This window comes from Podarcis melisellensis (assembly GCF_964234715.1).
Source record: "Podarcis melisellensis genome assembly, chromosome: 14".
Taxonomy (NCBI): domain Eukaryota; kingdom Metazoa; phylum Chordata; class Lepidosauria; order Squamata; family Lacertidae; genus Podarcis; species Podarcis melisellensis.
Window position 1 is genome coordinate 43,913,554 of NC_138546.1, and position 27,363 is coordinate 43,940,916.

A 27,363-nucleotide genomic window follows, 5' to 3' on the forward strand; every position below is an offset into this window, starting at 1 on the left:
AAAAATCTGTGTATACTACTCACTGACAGAAAATATCAAGATGGTGTACATCAGAATATACATATAAAATGAGATAAACACATTTTTCTCCAAAGCAACCTTCCCTTTCTTTTGGATTTAACACCCTGGAATGTCTAGCAAGGAAGAAAGCTAGCTTGACTTGGTAAAATACAGTATGCTGAAAGACACATGTTATTGTTGCATCCAAACAGCCTTTTTCTCTTTGTCTTGCAGTTTCCCCCATAAAAGACCTGTAGCAATGACTTTCCTTAAGGCTATGAACCTTGGAATCCTTCCTTGAGGCTGTTCTTTTAACAGGAGTGCCATTTGCAGCAATTATCAGGTGATCTGCATTTTTTATTTGGTTCCATATTACACCTCTAAACATCACCTTTTACTTAAAGGCACAGGAGCCATATCCCACAGGAGCCCTATCCTGTTAATACATGGTCCCCCAGCCAGGTTTGCTCAATAGAAGTCCTAGGAGGAAATGTGTGGCAAAGTCTACTCTAAACATCTGAAGGGCACTAGGTCAGAAAAGGCTGTGGTTAGCAAGTTAGACCTGGTAGATCCTCACTCGACCATGAAGCTCATTGGCTGACATTGGGCTAGTTATTCTCTCTCAGCCTAACCTACCACATAGGGTTGTTGTGGGGGAAATTAAATTAAAGCCCTTGGTGTAAGAGAAAGATAAAATTGCAAAATCCATCTCCTTGGCTGATTTAATTATTTGTGAAAGTACTCTGCAATAGGCATCGAGGAAGCCCACAGAGAAGTCAGTGCTTGCTCCCGCTGCTTAAAAACACAGCAGCGGGAGCAAGCAGGTTTTTTAAAAAACCAGAAGCATTTTTACTTGTTATTATAGGTCAGGACATTAATAGGCAAGATGTTAAATTATTTTTATATGCAACAACTGCAGCAAGAGTATTGTTAGCCCAGAAATGGAAACAAGAAGAAAGTCCAACGAAAGAAGAATGGCAGATGAAATTAATGGACTATGCAGAATTGGACAAAATGACAGGAAGGATTCGAAACCTGCGGGACCGGAGATTTACAGAAGATTGGAAGAAGCATATGAATTATTTGAACAGCAACTGTAATCAACAAATTACGCTAGTAGGACTACAAGGAAGTTTTGTAAGGAGAAATATACAAAGTGTTACAAAGCAGAAAAAGATAGAGATATTGGTTACGAGTTTGAAATCTAATAGGGCAGATAAGAAATGCATACTGAGAGATTAGATTGGAAAATTTTCAGACGGGATTGATGGAAGTCAAAAATTTGAATAAGATGCAAAAGTATGTTTAATTACTGTTGAAAATGACATGTTAAAAATAATAAAAATATTTAAAAAACAAAACACAGCAGCACAAAAGTTGGCAACACTGTACTGTTCTTACATTTACGCATATGTTCTGTTACAGTGTTGCTGTTGTGATGGTTTTGCAACCCGCATGTTGCTTTTCAGTACCAAAGTTTCAAGGCGGTTTACAGCAGCTTTTTTTGGAAGACTGGAGCACACCAAAACGTGCCTGGCTCCTCTTCCTCCTCATGAGTAAAACTTGCTCAGACAGCCGGGGAGGCGTCAACACCAGGGAAAAAAAGACGACCCGCCGGGTGGCCGCGATTGTTTTGCAAAACCTTTGTTGAGATGGGCCCACCTTAGGCCTGGAGGCGATTATCCCCTGCAAAAAGGTGTTAATTGGGTTTGCAACCTGAAGCAGGCACTGGGTTTCTGGGAAATCTCAGTCTCCGCCCCTCCAGGGGCAAATGCAATAACAGGAGGCGCGGAGGAGCAGGCTGGGGTGCAAGTCTTCGTTTCTGTGCCTAGATTAGTTCCTTGCAGGTAAGAAAACGGCGGCGGTGTTTTCTGTGAAATGGGTCGAGGGGAGCGAGCAGGCGGCCTGGTTTGCCCTAGCCCTGTCTCAAGAGCTCTCTCTTCCCAATCTGCTCCCCCTTCTAATAATAACTATAATAAATGAAGGACGATGATGGTCTGCAGTTTAATGCTGTGCTGTCGTTGGAGCAGTATTGATCTGGGCTGAATTGCCCGTATCTTTTTAACGGGTGGTGGTGGTAGAGGAATATTCTAAGTCAGTGAACAAGCCGGCAAATGCAAACTCCTTGCCACGCCTGTAGGACTGCCCAGAGAGATGGTCCAGAGACAAATCGCGAGGTAAGGAGTGCGAGGTTCAGATCCCGCGCTCAACTGGGTAAAGGCGTGTTGGAAATTTGCTTCTCGGCCTAAAGGGTTGTTGGGAACTGAGGAAGGAGGACGGGCACCATCTGGACATGTTGTCTTGAGCTTTTTTGGAAGACTGGAGCACACCAAAACATACCTGGCTCCTCTTCCTCCTCCATTGAAGGTTAGGGCTCGCACTTGCCATGCAATTGTTGTAGAAAAATATGGGATTGGCTTTTGCAGGGCAGGCCATTGTTCTTTTCTCTCCTCCTATTAAAAAAAAGGGGGGGAGGACTCTGTTTGCAACAGGAAAATAAAGATCTTCCTGGCTTTCCTTCTACTGGTTCCTGCCTCCATCTATACTTTAACCCATCACAGACTTAGGAGACCTCGAGTCCCCTGGGCTGTTGGGCAGCAAAAGCCAACCTCAGTTGTTTCTACAGCAATTCCTAGGATTCAATGAATGCCAAGCTTTGAAAGCCTTGATGGGTCTCCCGCTCCTCATCTCTTCACCTTCTTCCTTCTATCCAACTTGTCTTTGCTATAGGTTGGTTTGTGAGCCACAATGTTCTAACTTGGAGACGATATCTAAATGTATATGGACTACAACTCCCATCAGCTTCTGTTGCCAGGATCAGTGGTCTGGGATGATGGGGTTTGCAGGAGGGCACCACGTTGGCCAACCCTGCCAAAGATGGGGCATCTGGGCCTGAGATATGTTGGCCTCCCATCATCCTTGACCATGGTTCTTGCTGATGGCAGGATCTGGTAACATCTGGAGGGCAAGGGTTGAGGCTGGTCTGCCACAAGGGGCCTTAAGGCTGGGTACAGAGTGTTGGCTGGATGGGATCCTTTGTGTGAAACAGAGAAGGGAGGATGAGGTCAACACACACACACACACACACACACACACACACACACACACGAGTGTGAAGGCACTTCCTTGCATAAGCAAAAGGGGGGACAAAAAATATTGAGCCTAATATTTGCACAAACTTTGTACTATCTCATAAATTGGTGTATGGACTGTACCAGCTTAAGTCTGTATTTGCATGATTTTGTGTGCTTGTATGCAGGGTTGGATTAACCAGTAAGCGAAATAAGCACATGGTTAGGGCATCAAGGGAAGGGAAGCACTCCAGAAATTTTCCATTGCCAGATTTACCATAGACTGGATGGTGCAGCTGAACAAAGATAAACATTATTTATAGAAATATAAACTTTCTTTTCCATCTTGCTGTAGGTTTTGCTTCATTTTGAAAAAGAAAATTTTATTTTACGATTTCTTATTGTTTATATTTTGAATTGGATATCTGTGGGCCCCCCAAAATCTTTTAAGTACAGGCAGGCATAGGCAAACTCAGCCCTCCAGATGTTTTGGGACTACAACTTCCATCATCCCTAGCTAACAGGACCAGTGGTCAGGGATGATGGGAATTGTAGTCCCAAAACATCTGGAGGGCCGAGTTTGCCTATGCCTAACTTAGGGCCTCTAAAGGTCTTCATCCAGCCCTGCCTGTATGCCCTAAATAAATTCTGCCAGGGTGAGCCCTACTCTAGCCTTTTGCCTTCCTATGTGTAGGGAGTCTTCTCCCCCTCCCCCCGCCACCCCAATTTTATCAGTCTGCAGGGTGCTTCCAAGTCAGCAAAGGGAGAGCCACATCAAATAGTGCTTTAGTATTTGTATTGCGCTTATTCAAGTTTCCGAAAGTGCCACACAAGCTTTGCTCTGGCTGCCATCCTGCCAACAGCTCTAATGATTATTCTTCTCCTGACTCCATATTGTAGATGGAGGGATCTGAGGCTGAGAGCAGTTTTCTTCAAAGAGCTCCTGGTGGACAGCAGATTTGAGCCAGGGAATTCTGATTCTTAGGTCAGGCGTTTTATTCGTGTGTTTTTTTAAATATTTAATTTTCCAAATTTTGACATATACAATAGTCAAACAACCAAAACAAAAAGAGAATTCAATAAATTCCTATGGAATTTTGTGGATTCTTACGTTACCCCCCCATTTTCTCTATTAATACAATTCTATTAAATCTCCATTAGAACCATAGCCCAATGTTCAACTCCAAGTATCATTCCAATCCTACTGATAATTTTAATTATCAGTTTACTGTGATTTTTAAGATAAATTATGTATTTCCCCCATTCCTTATTAAAATTCTGGTCTTCCTGATTCCTAATTCTTCCAGTCATTTTTGTTATTTTGGCCTAGCCCATCAATTTAATCTGCCATTCTTCTCTGGTAGGGGCTCTGTTTTCCCTGGGCAGCTGTGGGCACATACATAAATAGTCTCTTTTTGTTCCTTGGTATTTTGGCACCTAGAATTCTTAGAAGAAAAGCTTCAGGTTTTTGTTTTGTTTTAGAAAAAGTTATTTTAAACATTTTTTTTCCAGTTCATTATTATCATCTCCCAAAATTCTTTTACTACCTTACAAGTCTACCACGTGGTAAAAGGTGCCTTTTCTTCTTCTTACATTCCCAGCATGTATTTGACCTTGCTTTATACATTTTAGCACATTTGCTAGGGGTTAAATACGAGCGATACATCATTCTTATATAATTTTCTTTCAGAGTATAACATACTGTAAACTTTAAATCCCAGTTCCATAACCTCTCCCGTGCTGCAAGTTGTATATTATGTCCAAAGTCCCTTGCCCAGTGTATCATAACTGATTTGACCTGTTCGACTTTCGCATGCCATTCTAATACTAATTTATACATTTTAGAAAGCAATTTAGTCCTATTTTCTAACAGCTCTTTTTCAAATTTAGAGGTTTCATTAGAAAAGCCATTCCTTTTGTCCATCTTAAAGATATCATTAAGCTGATGGTATTGTAACCGATAAGTTAATAGTCCTCTTATATCTTCCAACCTCTTTAATTTTAATTCATGTTCTACTTCCATTAATAATTCTTTATCAGTTGCCCGGTCAGTTCTCTCCCTCTTTTAAGGGAGATATCACCTCCAGTGGGGAAGCCACCATGGCGTTTTTTGTTCTAATAAGGTTAGGCGTTTAAAACAGTGCATCATCTCAGCTTTTCATTAGGTAGCTAACTAGAAATGGCTGGCATCCATTTGCCTCATCTTCAAATAGTGTGATTAATAAAGCATGATTTGGTGCCAATGCCATTAGCGCATATAGAATGGAGGTTGTCTGATGGGGAACTTGGTCTTGCAGAGAGTTAATCCCTCTCATTGAGGGATGTTTAGAGCAGGGGTCAGCAAACCTTTTCCACAGGGGGCCGGTCCACTGTCCCTCAGACCTTATGGAGGGCCAGACTATCTATCTATCTATCTATCTATCTATCTATCTATCTATCTATCTATCTATCTTCTATCTATCATCTATCTATCTATATCTATATCTATCTATCTATCTATCTCTCTATCTCTCTATCTCTCTATCTCTCTATCTCTCTATCTCTCTATCTATCTATCTATCTATCTATCTATCTATCTATCTATCTATCATCTCTATCTATCTATCTATCTATCTATCTATCTATCTATCTATCTATCTATCTATCTATCTATCTATCTATCATCTATCTCTATCATGTATCTATCCATCTGAACTTCTATGCACACTGTGAGAGGGGCAAGTAGTCCTCCTCACCCAGCCCCGGCCCCCTTCTTGGTTTCCTGCCAGCCTCATTCGCTGAAGCCTGGTGGCAGTGGCGCGAAACGGGCTTCCTCCCTGCCTAGAGGAAGAAATAATAATAATAATAATAATAATAATAATAATAATAATAATAATAATAATAAATTTTTTATTTATACCCCACCCATCTGGCTGAGTTTTCAAGGCAGCTCCCAATCAAGTGTTAAAAACAGTAAAGCGTTAAATATTAAAATCTTCCCTAAACAGGGCTGCCATCAGATGTCTTTTAAAGATAGGACAGCTGCTTATTTACTTCACATCTGAAGGGAGGGTGTTCCACAGGGCGGGCGCCACTACCGAGAAGGCCCTCTGTCTGGTTCCCTGTAACCTCACTTCTCGCAATGAGGGAACCACCAGAAGGCCCTCGGTGCTGGATCTCAGCGTCTGGGCAGAACGATGGGGGTGGAGATGCTCCTTCAGGTATACAGGACTGAGGCCGTGCTGTGCTTACCTTCTCAGGGGCTGCTGCTGCCACCACCGCTGCTGCGTCTTCTTTTCATGAAGCAGGTAGACAGAGTGAGCTTTTCTGCTCCGCTTTCTGGCCCACAGGAGCACCAGGGTGGTGACGGCGATGGGAGGAAGAGGCTGAGTGGCGGTGGCTCTGCCAATCAAATGCCATGCCTGGTTTACCTCAGCTCAGCACGGGGATGTCTCTGCCAATCAAATGCCACTGAGGTAAACCAGGCGCAGCGTTTGATTGACAGAGCCACCGCCGCTCAGCCTCTTCCTCCCGTTGCCATCGCCGGGAGTCTCAGCTTCGTGATGGGTTCTGGTTTTGTGGTGCGGGCCGTATTTAGGACCCAGGTGGGCCTGATCCTGCCCGGGGGGGTCATAGTTTGCCAACCCCTGGTTTAGAGTAAATAGTAGCTGAGGGCCCACCCTACAACTTTAATGGCTTGCTCATGGTTGCATGTGGGCAAGCCCTCAGAATGCAAGTCTAGAACGGTGTTTCCCAAATTTGGGTCTTCAGCTGTTTTTGGACTACAACTCCCATCATTCCTAGCTAGCAGGACCAGTGGTCAGGGATGATGGGAACTGTAGTCTCAAGACAGCTGGAGACTCAAGTTTGGGAAACGGGGGTCTAGAAGAACTTGAGGAGGTAGTTGTAATATCTTGTGATGAGGAAGAACTGTTCCTTGAAGCCTTGTTGTATCTTCAGCAGTCTGTGGTAGGGATGGGGAAACGGGATGGGCAGTGGGGGAGCTCAGGACCCAATCCGTTGGCCTGCATTGTTGTTTCCAGTCCCCTCGGGCAACCCCTTCCCCTAAGTACACCTCAGTTGCTTTGAAGAGGTCCTTTGCCTCTGGGTCTTGGTGTGAGCAGCAGGGCATAAGCTGAGGGGCAGCTGTCATCCAAAACATCTGGGGGGCACTAGGGTTGGGGGAAAAGCTGCTTAAAGGGGAGTTGGGTGTCCTGCACAGAGTCAGATCATCCACCCCTCTCACTTAGCATGATCTATACCATCTGACAGTAGCTGGGATTTTAGATGGGGGTCTCTCCTAGCCCTACCTGCAATGCTGGGGATTGAACCTTCTTCATGCAAAGTAGATGCTCTGTCACCCATTCCCCAAGTGTGCTATGGCCTTGGCTGTCACTTCATGTTTGTGGGTGTGCAATTTGGATTGGGGAAAACTAGGCGGGTCCCATTTGGTCAGGGGTGGGCAACTTGTGGCTCTCCAGATGTTGTTGGGTTGCAGCTCCCATCTTCTCTGATCGCTGACCATGCTGGGTGGGTTTGGTGGGAGTCCAGCAAAATCTGGAGGGCCAGAGGGAGCTGTCTTATTCCAACTTTGCACTTTAGTATGTGCTTAGTAGCAATGGGTGACCAGGAATTGCATGTAGACGGGTGAGCAGGCTGGCACAGCATGGATGAAGCATTGCATCCATCCTTTGTGCTTTGCATAGAAATCAAATGGGCTTCTAGAAGAGGGAAGTCCTCTTCTGCTCAGACTATTATTTTTTAAATCTATCCTGCCTTTCTTCCAAGGAGCCCAAGGCGGCATATATGTGGTTCTCCCTCCACTCCCCATTTTAGCATCACAGCCCCTGAGAGGTAAGTTGGACTGGGAGACAGTGACTGGTTTGAGGTCACCTAGTGAGCTTCATGGTTGAGTGGGGGTTTGAACCGTTGTCTCCTAGGTTCTAATCCAGTGCTCTAACCCAGGATTTCCAAAACTTGGCTCTCTTAGCTCTTTTTGGACTACAATTCCCATCATCCCTGACCACTGGTCTTGGTGGCTAGGGATAATCAGAGTTGAGTTTCCAGCTGTTTTTGAACTACAAGTTTGGGAAACCCTACTCTAACCACTGCTCAACACTGGCTTTTATGAGTGGGCAGGGCTGGTGTCCTGGTCCCTTGGCCCATTCACACAATTTACCCCATATTCTAAAATGATGGGGAATGTGCTTAAAAAATCCATTTTAATGAGCCTTTTTTCCATGGTGCACAGGTGTTGCTGCCATCCAAAGTAAGGTGAATGGCCAGCAGAGAGACTTCTCAGTGATGGCACCCATCTGCAGAATCCCTTGCATGGCTGGTGCTGTTCTGGCTACATAATGTGAATCCTTATTAGCCTATAGGATTTATAATTTAGGAGAACTACTGTTCTCATACTTTTATTTCTGTTTAAATAAATCATCTCTTCCTTCCAGTTCACAGCCAAGCAACCATGATGGGTTTTTTTATGATAAGTCAAACAACAGGACCACCTGGTGGCAAACTGGCCCCTTCTGGAAGCTCAAGTAAAGCCAGGAGAACATCCTCATGCTTTAATTTGGGTTTGGCAACAACTGCCCAAAGACAGACATGGCAAACTGTCTTGTCCATCATTCCTCTTCTTTTTGCCAGCACTGCTGCTTATAACGAAAGCTATTTAGCTGCGACTTACCAGACTCCACCTGGCACAAAACCAGGGTCTTCAGATTCCTTGCCTTTCCAGAACGTTACTGATGGGCAGCAGTTGACTAGGCAAGACTTGCAAGATTGGTCTGACAGTGGCCGACCACGTTTTCCTGCTACAGGGAGAGATCTGTACACTGCAAACTTATCAGCCAGCACAGCTGGCACTGTTGACTGGTCCTTTGTTGCAAATACCCAATGGGATTCAAACAATGTCTCTGGAAATACGGAATTAAACTTTAGTGAGCACGGACCCCCGAGTGTTGACTCCACTGTCTTGAAGATGGACGAGAACAGTTCTAATGTTCTGGACTTTGCAACTTCACTCGCGCCTGATTCTACAAGCATTTCTCTTAAGCTTGCTTCTAAAGGGATTGAGCAGCTAGAAATTACCACGGCACCTCTGTCTCTCATATCACAAGCAGTAGGAACTGAAAAAATGGAGACTGCTTACACCAGAAGGGTAACTCCTACATTTTCCCCAATATTGCCTCTTCTAGACATGAGCAGCTCCTTGCCGTTGGATCCAAATGCAACACACCAGTCTGCACCTGCTTTCCAAAATACTGCTGCTACTGATCAGCCAACTGCTGCTGACACTGTGATCTTAACTTCAAGAAGCCCACTTGCTCTGGAACACATCACCAGGGATGCGCAGGGACTACATGAAACGTTGTTGTCTTCAACCAAAATGGTCTACAAAACCAGTATAAGTAGGATAATGTCTGAGTATGCTGGCACAGCTACTTCTACACATAGGGACTTCCTCAGTGAGCAGTACAGGAAGAAAGAAGGGTCCTACCTAACATCTGTAGGTTCTGAGACACAGCATACCAGTCATCAAGATTCGATGACCTCTTCATTTGGAACAACTCCTCCTGGAACCACTAATACAAGGATGAAATTTCTCCACCCAAGTGGTGGGCATGCATCCCATAGTTCTCTGGCTTCCACGCTGCACACTCCTGCCAATACCTTGCCTGGTTCTTTTTCACAGTCTTCTGGTGCAAGTTCACACAAGGCTGACTCTGAGCTGAAAATTGTGTCCAGTGGCCAGAAACTTGATACCACTGAATCAGTGAGTAAAGAGCTCCCTGCAGCTGTTCCTGTAACTTTGTCCCAGTCTTCCCTCTGGCCCTCACTTGGTCATTCAAATGAAGCTTTGCCAGCTGTTACTTTACCCGCTTTTACAACTTTGGCAGGCTCCACAGGCTCTAGAAAGTCCAGAAGGTTTCCCACTCTGCAGCAGCTTGAACTTCTAAGCACTGGCTTTTCTCCACATAGACCTATCCCCATGACTACAGAGTCTCCTTTTGTGTCTTCACTGTCGGCTGCCACTGATGGAGCCCATGTCAATCCAGAGAACTACACTGAGGTCCCTCTCAATTCGGTCTTCCCTTATTGGGAGGGTAAGGGCACAATCCCGCCCACCCATAGCTTACCATCTACAGCTGCTCTGACTAGCTCTTCAAGCCAACCAACCATGACAGAGTCCACCATGAACAGGTCCCCGTGGTCCAAAGCTAGAAATCCTACTTTACCTGTTTCTCATAGTTTGACAGCAGAGTCTTCTGCTGATGTGGCTCATGGCAGTGTTAACAAGCTGGCTTTGGAGACTACTACACATATTCCTCATTCATCAGCAGATGGGGAGGCAGCGTTCAGCCTTTCTCTTGCCACTATGTCACTCGGCCTTGGCACTCATGCAGCAACTGGCCTGTCTGTTGGATCCCAGAGTTCTTGGATGAAAGAGCAGGTCACATCTCTGCCGCCATCTCCTAGTACTACCGAAGAGGACTCTTTAGCCACTGTTGGGGTGATAAGCACTTCTGCAGGCGAAGAAGCTAGGCTGGAATTTAAGGAAGATCCCTCTCCTGTACCACAGGAGCTTATTGGTTTCAATGAGGCCTCGACACATGGCACCATCTCAAACAGCAAAAGTGGCATGACCAGCTTTGGCATAAGTTCCCCACCCTGGCAAGCTTCAAGTTCTTCACTTGGCACATTGCATGCTGGGGATGCTGAAACAGGATATAATGTTGGTCCACTGGAAGGTGTAACCAACACTGCTAGTTACAGGGAGCCCCATAAAATAACTGCTGCTGCTCAACTGATGCCTATGTTCTCCTCGGAGGTCCCACTGATGGCTTCAGGAGGTACTCCAGCTGAAGACTTGGTCTTTAGCTTAACTTCTGCAGAGTCCCCAGTTCAGCTGACAGATGAGCACCATGCTTTGCCCAGGAGGAGGAGTGGATCGATGCCAACCCCTTCTCCAAATTCTACCTCTCTTGCCACATCGAGGGTTGTGCTGAAGTCCAAGGAGCCTTCTGAGCGAGAGACTCTAACAGTGTCCTCGACCACAAAGATGGCTAATGATTCCACTGTGCACACATTTACAGCAAGAAATGACACTATGCACCTCTCTAGCCCATACCTAGAAACAGCAGAGGCTACCCTGCCAAATAGAGATGTTTCTGATGGTACGGTACATGTTGATCTCTCTACAGGAGATGCTACAACCAGGTCTGCAGCAGAATTTCTCAGTGTGACTTCCCAGGGATGGAAGCTTGCGATTCCAATGTCATCTCATGCCACAGCTTCACATGGAAACATAACAGAATCAGGAAGATTTTTGGTCATTCCAACCCGTGGGTCTGTATCTACAAGCTTTATCTCAATGGGCTCCTCTAGAAGCAGCATTGCTGAGTCAATTTTGAAGATAAATGATGAGGCTACTGAGGGCCCAATGAGCAGGTGGAAAGAGCAGGGGACACCTACCAACACAATGCTGCCTGTTGCGTCCAGTGCAGAAGCATGGACACATGATTTGAAAGCCATCACTTCTTCTCAAACAGCAGCTAACACTACAGATACAACCACACTTTTGCCTACAAGGGCCTCTGAGGTTGACTTCAATGTCTCTGCTGTAGCAACTACACTGGGGACCATACTAGGATACAAGATCACAGATGCCTTTACTGCAGCTGTCCCACAAGTAGTTAGCACAATGGCTTTGCACATTGGCAGCTCAGGGTATGAAAGTTCCACTGCCTCTCAAGGCCCTGCATATCTGTCTCTCCCAGAGACCACATCTACCCAGGCTGTCCCTGTGTCATCTGTTACAACAGATCTGCCGACTAGCCCAAGAATTCTTCCTGGTGAGTTGTCAAGAGCAGTTTGCAGGAATGCCCCTTGTACAGTGAGCACCATCCCAGCATCTTTCACTCCGTCTCAAGGTGCATCAACTCAGATTCTCACTACTACCCAAGCACTCACGACTAGAAAGCTTTTAGTTACTCTACTGGGGTCAACAGATGCCATGAAGAATGGGGCCAGTGCAGTTCTTGGCACCAAGAAGATCAGCCCTGAGCATCTGATAAGCACAACTACACAAATGGTGTCTGGAAACCAAGACAGCAACACTCCAAAGCAGCCAGTGTCAAAGTTCAAGGCTCCAGCACTGAGCCAGTTCACCAGGAAGGAGAGTTTGACCTGGAGAACATCTACGCCACCTGTTCTGGCTGTGCATAATCTGCCTCTGCAGTTCCGTCTCATTGGAATTGATTATGAAGAATCCTTGCAGAACAAGTCCTCTCAAAGCTACAAGAAGCTGGAGAAAGAAGTAAAGTTGACCGTAAGTATTCTAGACAATGGTTTCAAAACACACACACCACCACACCTATTTAACAGACTTTGGATCAGATTTTGGCGCACTTTTGACATTATCACTGTGGTAATCTACCCTTCCACCACTTTGTCCTACAGGATTGTTGGTGGTGGGCCCTCTATCCATGGGTGAGGCCAACTCTAGGAGTCTGTACTATTATTTTTATCCCTCTTGAGTCAATTACTTGTACAGTTGTACAGCAGATCTGCAATTTACGTGCATTTAACTTGCGCCCACTCAGCTTTATGCTCTTGGCAATTACCGTATTTTTCGTCCCATAGGACGCACCTAGTTTTTTTGGGGGGAAATAAAGGAAATTTCCCCCCTTTATTTCCCCCCCAAAACCAGGTCGGGGAAACCAAACCAGGTCGGGGAACAGCGGGATGGCGGCGCTGCGCTTCCCTGCTGTCCCGCGAGCTTGTGGGGCTGGCCGATGTCTGCCCGAAGCGCAGGGCGCTCTGCTTCAGGGCGCCCTGCGTGCCGGGTGGCAGGCTGCTATCCGCAGCCTAGGGAGCCCTGCGGGAACTCCCGCAGGGCTCCCCAGGCCTGCGGATAGCTTCCTGAAGCCTGGAGAGTGAGAGGGGTCGGTGCACCCCAACCCCTCTCGCTCTCCAAGCTTCAGCAAAAGCCTGTATTTGCCCCATAGGATGCACACAGATTTCCCCTTCACTTTTGGAGGGGGAAAAGTACATCCTATAGGGTGAAAAATACGGTATTTTTTTTTAAAGAGGGCCAGAAAGCCTACTGTACAACTATAACATCTACACTTGTTGCTCTTCTCTCTTTGTGCTCTGGCTCTTCTGAAACTGGCAAGTGGCCCCTGGAAAATTGCCTAGGAGGGAATGTCCCCCTTGGACTGAAAAAGGTTCTCCACCCCTGCAGTTAAGGCAAAAACAGCATCATTATGTGTCTGGTCCAATTTGTCTCTTGCTGTCCTGGAAGAGCAAACACTGAGCTTCATCTCCATCTGCATATTTGTTCTGTGGAACTCTGCATTCTAAATGTTCTTCTGCGCAAACAGTCCCTGCACAAATAAGCATCTTTGTGTTCTGCTTTCAGTTAAACAAGATGCTGTCTACCTATGAGACCTTTCTTCAAGCAAACATTCTCCGTTTCTTGTAAGTTACTCTTTATCGACTGCACTGTTGTGTTTCCAGAGAGAAAAAGGTTGGCCTGTTCAGAAAGTACCTGGCTTTCATTTCTTGAGCATTATCACACATCACTTAGCTGTGAACTTAGGATTCACCTTCAATATAGAAAAAGGCCTTTTTTTGAGGTGCACTTCAAGCTGAGAGAAAGAGAGAACTAATTTATTCCTCATCCATGTTTCTTGGTGCAACTTGACCTACACTCTTCAGCAGGTCACTGCTATGCATTTCAAACCGTAGCCTAGCCTACCACTTTAAACACCCGCAGCTTCCCACAAAGAATCCTGGGAATCCATTTGTTAAGAGTGCTGTGAGATGTTCAGAGACCCTCTTCCCCTCATTGAGTTACAATTCCAAGAGATTCCTGGGAAGAGGGCTTGATTGATACGCCACTCTAGGAACTGCAACATGGCGAGGGGAAGAGGGATTTGCTAACCACTCTCAACGCCCATAACAAACGACAGTTCCCAGAATTCTTTGGGGGAGGGGAAAATCACATCTGTATTAAGTAATTCATTATTGCTTTGAGTGTATAGTGCAGGTGGGTCTTCACCACCAGCGTGCCTGTGAATTACCGCCAAATACCACTGGGTGGCTTGGAAATGCGAGTGGCACCAAGACATGGAGTATCTGAACCAGACTTTCTCACCCAGATACTGCTGGATTGCACCTCCAGTCAGCCTTGACCATTGCCCACATTGGCTTGGCTGATGGGAGCTGCAGTTCAAAACACCTGGAGGGGCACCAGATCTAAACAGAGGAGGACGAATGGAGGAGACCCATGCCTACAAGCTCCATCCTAACCGTCACACATTCAATGGGGAAGCCTCAATCTTCTCATTCAGTTGACCAGGCGTAGAGTTCTCTCAAAGTTCGAGAGAATGCATAACGGGAAGAGTCTATCTATAAATAACAGAATCAGATAAGTGCTGGAAGTGCAGAGGTGGCAGGAACGTTCTTTCATATGTGCTGGACATGTAAAAAGGTAAAAGAGTATAGGAAAATGATTTATAATGAATTGAAAAAAAAATGTTTAAAATTACTCCCCCCCCCTCCCCAAAACAGAGTCCTTTCTGTTCGGAATAACCCAAACTGAAATTCCCAGGTGTCAGAAAAGGTTAGTTATGTATGCCACTACTGTGACCTGTGTTTTGTTAGTCCAAAAATGGAAAATAAGCGAGGTCCCAATTAAAGAAGAATGGCAACTTAAGCTGACAGAATATGCGCAACTTGCAGACTTAATATATAGAATAAGAACAAGAACATACGTTTAGAGAAATATATGGAAAAAAAATGTGTACACTTGAAAACGTTGGCAGCATTAAGATAAATTCAACAGTGTAAACAAGTTTTGATGGATGCAATAATGGAATACTGAATGGTTTAGTTTTTGTAAAATGTGCAGGAGTTTATGATATGCAAAATGAACTATGGAAAGAGAAGAATGGAAGTCATTGATACTTTAAGGATGTTTAAATGAGTATTTTAATGGGAACATTCCAGGGCCCATTTCCTCCTGGCATTATGAGAATGCATGGAGGCCAAACCTTTGCTCTCAGTAGAGTTTAAAATGGTTAGTCACAGCACGTCATCCCAAACTTGCTTTTCTAGGAACAAGGGATCATATTGATCAATTTGATGGCACTCCAGAGGCTGGTGGATTCTTTCCTCCTTGCAATGGGGTTATGCTAGGAGGTCTACTAGAGGTGGCCAAATACATCATGGTTCCGGCTTCTCCACAGGAATGGCTCTGTGATCGCTGAGGCTGTGGCTGTGTTCCAGGCTGGAGCCCCTGTTCCCACACCCTCGGACATCATCCGTACAATTGTCACAGAGGTGGAGAGGCGGGAAATGGACACCTTCTTTGGCTGGAGGGTGGATCTGAAATCTCTTCAGTCAAAAGGTGAGCTCTGTTGGAATATCTGAAAGCCATCATAAAGACAAGGAGGATCTGGAAGTTGCAACAGCTATGATCACTGCAGCCAGACCAGTCATAGCAAGAAACTGGAAATGTGATAAAGCATTTGACGTCTTACAATGGAATAAAACTATATGGGATGTAGCATAGTTGACACAACCTGTGTATTATATAGATGAGTAATTGAAGGACGTGTAGCAAATGAATTTACTGGGGGGGGGGGAAATAGTAATTGTTGAATATTGGAACAACTACAGTATGTTCAGCCTTATATTAACAGTATGAGGCCAGTTTACTTGTAAGATAGCTGTATACCATATTTGCCCACTCAAGCGCTTTGATATGTTACCTGTGCACTGTAATACTTGCTTTGCAAGTATTTTAGTTGTGTGCATGGTCTCTCTTTTACACACACAATGTTGCAAAATTTAGGCAGTGGTACCCACTTATGTGGAGACAAAGGATTGACAGACACAGCAATTTGGAGAAAAAGGTGAAGTTTATTGCTGAGCAATAATGGACCCAGTTGGAATCCTTTCCAAAAGACTGGGACCCCAAAGAATTTGAGTTAGAATCATAGAATCATAGAGTTGGAAGAGACCACAAGGGCCATCGAGTCCAACCCCCTGCCAAGCAGGAAACACCATCAGAGCACTCCTGACATATGGCTGTCAAGCCTCTGCTTAAAGACCTCCAAAGAAGGAGACTCCACCACACTCCTTGGCAGCAAATTCCACTGTCGAACAGCTCTTATTGTCAGGAAGTTCTTCCTAATGTTTAGGTGGAATCTTCTTTCTTGTAGTTTAGATCCATTGCTCCGTGTCTGCTTCTCTGGAGCAGCAGAAAACAACCTTTCTCCCTCCTCTATGTGACATCCTTTTATATATTTGAACATGGCTATCATATCACCCCTTAACCACCTCTTCTCCAGGCTAAACATGCCCAGCTCCCTTAGCCGTTCCTCATAAGGCATCGTTTCCAGGCCTTTGACCATTTTGGTTACCCTCTTCTGGACACGTTCCAGTTTGCCAGTGTCCTTCTTGAACTGTGGTGCCCAGAACTGGACACAGTACTCCAGGTGAGGTCTGACCAGAGCAGAATACAGTGGCACTATTACTTCCCTTGATCTAGATGCTATACTCCTATTGATGCAGCCCAGAATCACATTAGCTTTTTTAGCTGCCGCGTCACACTGTTGGCTCATGTCAAGTTTGTGGTCAGCCAAGACTCCTAGATCCTTTTCACATGTACTGCTCTCAAGCCAGGTGCCACCCATCTTGTATTTGTGTCTCTCATTTTTTTTGCCCAAGTGCAATACTTTACATTTCTCCCTGTTAAAATTCATCTTGTTTGTTTTGGCCCAGTTCTCTAATCTGTCAAGGTTGTTTTGAAGTGTGATCCTGTCCTCTGGGGTGTTAGCCACCCCTCCCAGTTTGGTGTCATCTGCAAATTTGATCAGGATGCCCTTGAGTCCATCATCCAAGTCGTTGATAAAGATGTTGAATAAGACTGGGCCCAAGACAGAACCCTGTGGCACCCCACTAGTCACTCTTCTCCAGGATGAAGAGGAACCATTGATGAGCACCCTTTGGGTTCGGTCAGTCAGCCCGTTTCAAATCCACTGAGTGGTAGCATAGTCAAGACCGCATTTTACCAGCTTCTTTACAAGAATATCATGGGGCACCTTGTCAAATGCCTAGCTGAAATCAAGGTAGGCTACATCCACTGCATTCCCTTCATCTACCAGGCTTGTAATTCTGTCAAAAAACTAGATCAGGTTAGTCTGACATGACTTATTTTTCAGAAATCCATGCTGACTATTGGTGATCACAGCATTCCTTTCTAGGTGCTCACAGACTGTTTGCTTAATGATCTGCTCCAGAATCTTCCCTGGTATTGATGTCAGACTGACTGGGCGGTAATTATTTGGGTCCTCTCTTTCCCCCTTTTTGAAAATAGGGACAACATTTGCCCCCCTCCAATCTGCCGGGACTTCGCCTGTTCTCCAGGAATTCTCAAAGATGACTACCAGTGGTTCTGAGATCACATCTGCCAGTTCTTTTAATACTCTTGGATGCAGTTCATCTGGCCCTGGAGACTTGAATACATCTAAACTAGCCAAGTATTCTTGTACTATCTCCTTAGTTATTCTGGGCTGTGTTTCCTCTGCTGAATCATTTGCTCCAAATTCTTCAGGTCGGGCATTGTTTTCTTTATCGGAGAAGACTGAAGCAAAGAAGGCATTGAGGAGTTCAGCCCTTTCTGTGTCCCCTGTTTGCATTTCACCATCTTCTCTTCTGAGTGACCCCACTGTTTCTTTGTTCTTCCTTTTGCTACGAACATACCCACAAAAGCCTTTTTTGTTGCTTTTAACCTCTCTAGCAAGCCTGAGTTCATTCTGTGCTTTAGCTTTTCTGACTTTGTGTCTACACGTGCTGGCTATGTGTTTGAATTCCTCTTTGGTGGTTTCCCCCCCTTTCCATTTTTTGTACACATACTTTTAAAATCTTAACTCAGTTAAAAGTTCTTTAGATAGCCACCCTGGCTTCTTTAGGCACCTTCCATGTTTCCGTCTCATTGGTATTGCCTGAAGTTGTGCTTTTACTATCTCCCTCTTAACAAACTCCCAGCCATCATGAACTCCCTTTCCTTTTAGTATTACTGTCCATGGGATCTCACTCAGCACTTCCCTAAGTTTTATGAAGTCGGCTTTCTTAAAGTCAAGAAATTGTGTCCTAGTATGCTTGGCTGCTCCTTTCCTCTGTATAGTAAACTTCAGAAGAGCATGATCACTTGCGCCTAATGATCCTTCCACTTCTACCCCACTAACCAGGTCATCAACATTGGTTAGGACCAGATCTAAAATGGCTGTTCCTTTTGTTGTTTCTCCCACTTTCTGGACAATGAAGTTGTCTGCAAGGCCAGTGAGGAATCTGTTTGACCTTATGCTCTTGGCTGAGTTTGACATCCAACAAATATCCGGGTAATTGAAGTCTCCCTTCCTTTTGCATGCTTGGCCATCTGTTCCAGGAAGGTATCATCTATGTCCTCCGTTTGGCTTGGGGATCTATAGTAAACTCCCACAATGAGGTCACTGTTATTCTTCTCTCCCTTAATTTTGACCCAAATGCTCTCACTTTGGCTTTGAGGTTCTAAATCTTGGATCTCTTCACAGGTATACACATCCCTGACATATAACGCCACTCCTCCTCCTTTCTTGTCTGGTCTGTTTCTCTGAAATAGATTGTATCCCTCCATTATTACATTCCAATCGTGGGACTTATCCCACCAGGTTTCAGTGATGCCTATTATGTCATATTTAGTTTGCTGTACCAAGAGCTCAAGCTCATCTTGTTTATTTTCCATGCTTTGTTCAGGAGTTATATACCTGAGTGCAGCATCACAGATCATGAGACAATCACGAACGACAGCGAAAAATAACCAATGAGCGCGCATTCTGCCATGCTCTTGACCGTGCGCAGAGTACAACTCCCAACTTCTGCTTTCCTTTGTCTGTACAGTCTGACCTTTTCCCTAGTTGATGGAACAGGGAATTGAAACTTTGGCTAGGAGGGGATCTCCTGACGATAACTCCCCTGTGCATCTGTTCATGTAGGGGCATTGTGGTCAGCCCTTCCTGTTTCGTGTACAATTTTAGTCTGGACTAGAGGGAGAGAGTTGTACCAGCATCTTCTGATTTATAGCTTCCCCTTTCTCTAGGGTGCAAGAAAGCACTGGGGGAAAGGTCCATCTCTGAACTTGCGGTTTCAAGCAGTTTGCTGTTAGACTAGGCAAAGCTTTTATGATTCAAATGGATTATAAAAATCACTGTAAAACTCTGGTTATATGTGGGCATATGTGAATATATTGATAACTGATTATATGAAAAGCTGATTATATGAAAAGCCTAAGGATAATAATCCTCTAGGGTCCTGCTTCAACAACAGCCCTGCAGCTTAGATTTTGTTGGGACAGTGCCTGCCCAAGGTCAGCTCTGTGACTGAGTAGGGGGTTTGAACCCAGGTCTCTACTTCAGTTTTCTCCCTAAACACACACACACACACACACACACACACACACACACACACACACTTGCTGTCTCAAGATCAACTGCCTATACTGTATATTTAAAGAAGATGAATAAATGAGTAAATTAGGTTAATTTGGATATGCAGAACAACATGATTGTAAAATTGGTGAAATGTATAAAAATTAGTGAAATGTATAAACCTGAAAAGTATAAATAATTTATTTTTTTTAAAAAACCGCAGTCTATACATCAGTAATAGCAGTCATTGGATAAGCTAGAGGAGGGAGGGAGGAAGAAAAAAAAGCATGTTCCTTTTTCTATTAATTATAAAACAAATCAAAAACATTAGAAATAAAAGCAATTATTATTAATTGCTATGTCCCTTGAATGTTAACGGTATCTCCACTAGGGTTCAGCTTGAAAAACCTAGAACCAGAGAAGCTGGCTGTATCATTCACTGTTCTGGGGCTGGGATCTTCAGCATGGCATGATGAACTTGATGGCATGATGAACTTGGAACATATGGAAAAGCTAAGACGCAAGGTAATTTGGGGGTGAAAGGCCCTTTGGCTTCAGGTGTGGGAGACTTAACGTCTGGAAGATGCTGCCCTCCTAGTGAGTTGGTTGCAATAATTCTCTTTTTACCTTTCTCATTCTCAGATGTAGTTTGGTGGCTGTAGCAGTGTAGCCTAATCTTTTAAGAGTGGCTGACACATCCTGCCTAAGCTTACTGGTGCTGGTGACACTTAGAAAACTGATCCTCCCTTACTCACAATAGCTCTCAACCCTGCTTTTAGTGAATTGCAAGCCACCTAAGAATACCAGATGGGAGCAAAAGGCAGAAAAAAAGAGTGCAGAATAAAAGGAAGGTATAGATTGCAGATAATAATAAAGTTTTGTAAGCAGTGCATTGGGTTGCTTGGCATCTGTGGTGTTGAAGAAGCCCGGAAGTCATGTCTAAAGCAGTGATGGGAAACCTGCAGTCTCAAAAGTTAGGAGGATCACAGCTTCCATCATACCTGACCATCAGCCAGGCCGTCTGGGGCCAATGGGATCTGGGAGTCAAAACATAATCTCTTGGGCAGCTGCTCCTGATCTAGAGGAAAGTACATAGCTGACCTTTAAAGCCCTAAATGGCCTTGGTCCTGTATACCAGAAGGAGTGTCTCCACCCCCATTGTTCAGCCCGGACACTGAGGTCCAGTGCCGAGGGCCTTCCAGCAGTTCCCTCTCTGCGAGAAGTGAGGTTACAGGGAACCAGGCAGAGGGCCTTCTTGGTAGTGGCGCCTGCCCTGTGGAACACCCTCCCAGCAGATGTCAAGGTAATAAGCAACTATTTTACTTTTAAAAGACAACTGAAGGTGGCCCTGTTTAGGGAAGTTTTTAATGTTTGATGCTGTGTTGTTTTTAATATTTGGTTGGAAGCCAACCAGAGTGGCTGGGGAAGCTTGGCCACATGGGCGGGGTATAAATAAATTATTAATATTATTATTAATTAATGGCATGTCACCATAGAGGAGGCCCCCTCTGACTGGCAGCTGCCTAACCTCCACAAGTGGCAGCATCTGAGAAGGCCTTCAAATGGATGAATGGGCAAGTTCACCTGGAGTCAGGTGCTGCTTTTACATACCATGGTCAGGTCTTGCCCTCATTAGGAAGCAAAGGAGGACGTGGCTGGAATGGCTTTGGGGAAGATTCCTGTCTTATCTCTTTGTGGGTCCCAAGTGCCTTCAGAACCCCGTGTCTGCTCTTTCCCCTTATTCCTGCTTCAGTCAGCACCTTGCTCTCATCTCTTGTTACTTGCCCTGTTCTCGCCCCTGTTTACTCCCTGCATCTCTGCTTGTTCCTCCTCCATTTCATGCTTCCTTACACATTCCCACTTTCTCCCCATTCTCCCTTCACTTAGTGGCTGGGATCCACACCCAATGTATCTCTCATCCCACCGTTATCCTCTCTTAGGCTCCCCCCGCTTTATCCTTTCCTGTCCAACTGGCTCACCTTCCAGCTGAACCACCAACGCTGTGGCTCATTGAAGAGGAATCTCCCCCAAGCTCTGCTCACAGGGTTCTTGTGGACTCATCTTGCCTTGTTTTCCATTGAAACCCTAAGCTCTGCTAAGCATGAGACTCAATCTCAGGGTCATGGATTCAAACCTTCCAACTCTACAATTCTATGATTCTGTCCGGCGGTGATGGCTCCAGCTTTGAGGTTTAACATCTGCATGCTGATGAATTCTGAGTAAGAACAACATTGACTTTTGTCTGTAGGTGTTCCTGTTGCTTGGAACTCGGTACACAGTCCAGAATATCTCTCTTAATCAAGTCGGGTATGTACATGAGTTAATCTCTTTTAGGGGCTGGGCAGTGGTGCTGTTGGTCAGCTTACAAGTGTCTGCTTCTGTTTTGTGTCCTAGTGGGAAGGAACCATTCTTGAAGAAGGTAAATCTCTGGTCATGGCATCTCCTATACTAGATTTGTACTGGCTCAAGCAAACAGCTTGTATCTCAGCAAAGCTGTATAATGGGGAAAGGGGAACCTGCGGTCCTCAATGTTGGACTACAACTCCCATCAGTCCAGGCCAGCATAGCCAATGGTTGGGACTTGTAGTCTGGCAATATTTTGGATGCTTTCATGGGTTCCTCTTCCCTACTTTATAATCTGAACCTTAGAAAGTGCTGGTGTATACTTTTTGAGCTGGAGGTATGAGCTATCTAGTACCTAAATGCCTAGGCTGGTTAAAACCGGATAACCTTCCCTTGGTTGTAGTCTTGGTGTGCATTGACGGAACCTTTAGACTTGACTAGGAATAAAATGCTTTTCACCAGTAACTTTGAGGAGGACCTCAAAGACCTCTGATTGGGTGCCTGATCAAAACCAATCCCAAGTATTAAAACAGTCAATGTTTTTCAACATGTTTGGCCAGGTGCCTGCTTAATAACAATTTTATTATTTATACCCCACCCATCTGGCTGGGTTCCTTAGGGTGTATTGTAGCACCACTTGGGGGTAGGTAGGGATACTCTTATGTGCACAGGGTAACACAACTTCTGTTGCTTCCAGATACAGCCAAGGTGGTGTCGATATAAATGGAGATGTCTATATTGAGACCAATGCTCATGTGGACATTGACTGGGCTCTAAAAGCACTGATGGGGCTTAGAAACTACTCTGTGGACCTCACATCTCTCTCCATCAATGGTCAGTAGCCGCTCTCCGTCTGGCTTGCTTTTAGGGATGATGATGGCAGTAGGTGGGAAGCTTAATTCTCTGCTCCTAACCCCATGCTTTCTGCTTACAGGGTCACGCCTAAGTCTCCAGGTCTTTCCAGTGTCTTTCTTGGTAACCAACAGGATATTCAATGAGAGAATGATGGATCGTTCTTCTGTAGAGCATCAGAACATTGCCAAGGATATATCTGATGTGGTAGGCATGAGATGTTAATACTAAACGTTAATGGTTGGTAGGGTCTCTAATACAAGGACAGGGGATCTCCAGCCCATAGGCTGGATGTGGCCCTTCAGACCTCTCTGTCTGGCCCTTCAACTCTCACTAGCCCCATTCCATCCTGCCCTCTAAAGACACATTCCAGATAGGTAAAAGCACTTGAACTGCTGCTTTAACAACAACAAGGGATGTAAGATGGAATTGCTTGAAGGAGCAGGAAACCACTGGATGATGAAAAAAGATGCAACATAAACATCTATTATTATTATTATTATTATTATTATTATTATTATTATTATTATTATTATTACTGTTATTATTCCAGCTAACACATATTCTGGGGAAGTACAAAAACCTCCTGCAAGTGGCAATCCGAGACATCACGTAAGTAATTCTGTCTTGATTTTCACTTGCTCTAATGCAGACTAGGCACTGAAAGACTAGACTCACAGTTGAGTCTTTCTTTCATTTGCAAAACCTGCACAGCCTTTTTAACCTAGGTAAACTGGACTTGTTTTTTAAAGGCTAAGCTTATCTCTTTTAAAACCAAGGTGACTCTCCCACTAGCTGTGCCTCTTATTGTGTGACCCCTTCTCCACAATTGTAAGTTTGCCTGGTTTGCCCCTTCTTCACAACTGGGAATTTAGCCAAGTTTCTCCACTAGGGTAGTGTTGAAAACTCAGTTCCTACAGGTTCCTATCCTTAAGCCTATCTCTTTGTCCTGACTGCAGCGGTGGATCCCTGATATGTCATGGAGATGTGATATTCCAGCACCCAGCTCCAACAAGCAAGGATGTCCTACAGACGCTCGCTCTTTCAGTTGGCCCAAAGGATTATCTGGACTCCTCAGATCTCCAAGTGGACCCATTCTCCTTTACTGTAGCAGGTATGCCAGTATAAGTTTCAGAAAGGGGCCTTAAAGGGAAAGCATTGCAGTAATCTAATCTTGAGGTTACCATAGCATAGACAATAGTAGTTAGGCTATCCTCATCCAGATAGGGGCATAGCTGGGCCACCAGCCGAAGCTGATGGAAGGTACTCCTGAGGCCACCTGAGCCTCAAGTGAGAGCGAAGGATCCAGGAGTTACCCCCAAGCTACAAACCTGCTCCTTCAGAGGAACTATAACGCCATCTGAAGCTGGACCAATAAAGCACTTCTGAATTATAATCTGCTTTCTCCCCCTGCAGTTAGCAGTGGGTGGTGGATGATGAACTTCCTAAATGAACTTCTAGGAACCATCCAACTCGATGATTCCGTGACTGCTCTTCATTTTAAATATTTATTTAGGTGATGGGCTGGAGCCTCCCGTTATACATCGAGGTGTCCCTGGCTATGTGGTAGCCATCATTGTGCTCTGTGTCCTTGCAATAGTTGCTCTTCCTATCCTGGCTCTGCTGGTAAGTATCTCATATGAACCATGCAATCATTCTTTTTTGCATTGCTTTTGCCCCCTGTAAGGGTTCTGGTTTTGTCTTGCCCTAGATCAGCATTTCCCAAACTTGGGTCTCCATCCAGCTGGTTTTGGACCACAACTCCCATCATCCCCAAGTAGCAGGACCCCAGTCAGGGAAGATGGGAACTGTAGTTCAAAACAGCTGGAGACTCGAGATTATGAAACACTACCCTAGTTAAAGAGCATCTCCCTCCCTGCGCCCCAATCAGAACCAACGTGACAATGTCCAATGGGTCAAGGCAGGTCCTGCTATTCAGTTTTTCCCTTAGGCAGCTGACCTGATGGCAGTTAGAATGCCCCCCCCCCAAGCCAGGTGGGAGCTTGATGGAGTTCCCCTCCTCCCTCACCCACGTCAGGAATCAGTTTTTATATCACAAAATGTTTTTGATTGTTTCCTTCTGAGTCTGGCATGTAGAAGGCAAAGTGTGCTGAAAATAAGGTTCTTGAGCAAACTGCAAGACAGAGGTGCAGAACCTGATCTGGACAGAAGGCCAAATCTTTTTCTCCTCTGTGCCTCACTGGTCAGTGCCACCCACCTGATACGTGGGTGGTGCTGTGGTCTAAACCACTGAGCCTCTTGAGCTTGCTGATCAGAAGGTTGGCGGTTCGAATCTGCGCAACAGGTGAGCTCCTGTTGCTCTGTCCCAGCTCCTGCCAACCTAGCAGTTCGAAAGCACGTCAAAGTGCAAGTAGATAAATAGGTACCACTCTGGTGGGAAGGTAAACTGCATTTCTGTGCACTCTGGTTTCTGTCACAGTGTCCTGTTGCGCCAGAAGTGGGTTAGTCATGCTGGCCACATGACCTGGAAACCTGTCTGTGGACAAACACCAGCTCCTTTGGCCTGAAAGCGAGTTGAGCACCACACTCCATAGTCACCTTTGACTGGACTTTACTATCCAAGGCTCCTTTACCTTTTAGCTGAGCACAGCACAGGCCTATCGGCTGGTGCACTATCACTTGAATCCTGCCTTCTGTAGGGATTGGCCATGCAAGGCTGGGAGACCTGTGGCTGTCCTCTCACCATCAGTCCCAGCCAGTGTGGTCAATGGTCCGGGGACAAGAGATGTAGTTCAGCAACATCTTGGGGAGCACCCAACTGGCACCCCTGGTCTACAGGCAGAATGTGGTTTGGTAAAGCACTAAAGGCTTAATCTTGTATTAGGAGAGATCGTCAGATGATCTCTATGATGTAGGAATGATGTACATCTTTGGTAGGGTCATGCTTGCTCCAGACTTCTGGAAGCAGCTTTCTTTTGTACTATGAGCAGCCTATTCCATTGAGCGCCACTTAGTTTGAAAGTCTGGGTGGCTCAGTTGGTTGGAGCATGGTGCTGATAATGCAAGGTTGCAGGTTTGATCCCCATATGGGACAGCTGCATATTCCTGCATTGCAGGGGGTTGAACCACGGTCCCTTCCAACTTTACAGTTCTATTATTCTAACTGGCAACTTGCTAGGCTACAGTCCCTTAACCAGCTCTACTAACTTCTCCTAAGCGAAAGGTGCGTGGCCGGAGAGACAAGATTATTATCAACAGGTGGCGTGACCATGAAGCGTGTGTGGAGACATTTGAACTAGATAACCCAGGATTCTACCCAACTCCGGATGAGGTATACTCCAGACTGTCAGAACATATGGAAAAATGTGAGTGTGCAGCCAGCTCCAAAGGAGTTGAAAGTTCCCCAAACTGGCCTTTGAAGAATCTAGAAATCTTTGGTATTTTGGTTATATGGCACTACATGCCTTGGTTTTTTTGGGGGGGGGGCAGGGGGAGAAGGGACAAAGGCTTCTGCCATGAAAAAACTTCTTTGTGCATTGCCAAAGCACAACATCTGAATTGGCAGTGTGCTGATAACTGAATATACTAATCAAGGCACCGCCTTTCCTTTTTATGAGCAGAGTACATCAGGCTTTCATGCTTCTGAATAAAAACAAAATAATTTGTGAAGACACACTCTCTTGATGTAGCTTAGATTTTTAAATTCTAGCAGATTAGAAATGTTGAAATAGTGATGGGGGATTTCAGTGCGTCCAGCATTGAAAGTCTCCCAGTTCACGGGCTTCTGGAGTTGACAGCGATCTGTTTTGCCTTTTGTCCACAGGATGGTGCCAGATGCTCTTAGTCTTCTACAAAATCACTCGACTAGAAGAATCAAAGGCTTGGGATGAAGATGGGATGTTTTCATACTATCTGAGTTGGGCCTTTTTGTCTGCTGATGTGATACCAAACGGTGTCTGAGCCAGAGCGGCGGAGGATGCAGGAAGGTGTCGACCGGTGATTGGTCATAAGAAGAAGAAATGCAAATACTGATCTCAATGCAAAATTTCTGCATAGTGTCTTGAATAGAATTGGGAAGGGGGATGTGGAAGCAACAAAATTTTTTTTTAAAAAGAGGGGAGTGTGTAATGGCTTCCCTTTATAAAATCCACATTTGATTTACTGGGCATCTCTTTAAAACTAGAAGTGAGGTTTTAATGCCAGGAAAGGCAAATGGTCCAGAACGAGAGTGCAAGGCAGTAGCTGGTTGTGTTCTGTAGCTTTGAGGAAGGGTGGCCCCAGAACTTAAGCCCACAGGTCAAAAGGTTTATGATACCTTTCCCTTGTGCCCATGCTTGAGGCCTTCATTGTAAAGTTCTCTCCTCCCAAACCAGCAAAGCAGTCTCGTATTTTTTTTATGACTCAGCTGATCTTTTATGTATGTCTTTAAAACATTTCTTATTACTTTGTATGTTTAGGGCATAGAAGCTAGTTTCTGTTAGTTTTTCCTGATTGGATGTTTACTGTTCCTGACCAGATCTTGGTGGGATAAGAACTCAAGGTGTGTTGGGGTGGGGGGGTAGGCAGATTTGGGGTGGGGGCAGATAGAGCCCTGGGTGTATCTGATGGTAACAGTCTCTCTTGAAGAACCTGCAGACGTGGAAGCTCTGAACACACCTCTCTTTTGAGAATATGTG

The 27,363-nt window shown here is 45.1% G+C and overlaps 1 protein-coding gene and 1 long non-coding RNA gene across 2 annotated transcripts in view; one reads left to right on the top strand and one right to left on the bottom strand.

Moving 5' to 3' along the window:
• LOC309356370 overlaps nt 1-27,363 on the bottom strand; it is a 251,904-nt gene that overhangs the window by 139,263 nt on the left and 85,278 nt on the right. The gene's annotated exons all lie outside the window — the stretch shown is intronic.
• On the top strand, nt 15,210-27,214 carry LOC309356258 (uncharacterized protein). Its single transcript, XM_081887569.1, has 9 exons — nt 15,210-15,468; nt 19,923-20,056; nt 21,780-21,838; nt 22,572-22,708; nt 22,809-22,933; nt 23,280-23,338; nt 23,686-23,840; nt 24,243-24,352; nt 25,905-27,214. The coding sequence occupies exons 1-9, from the start codon at nt 15,417-15,419 to the stop codon at nt 26,265-26,267; spliced, it is 1,194 nt and encodes a 397-aa protein (XP_081743695.1). The 5' UTR covers nt 15,210-15,416; the 3' UTR covers nt 26,268-27,214.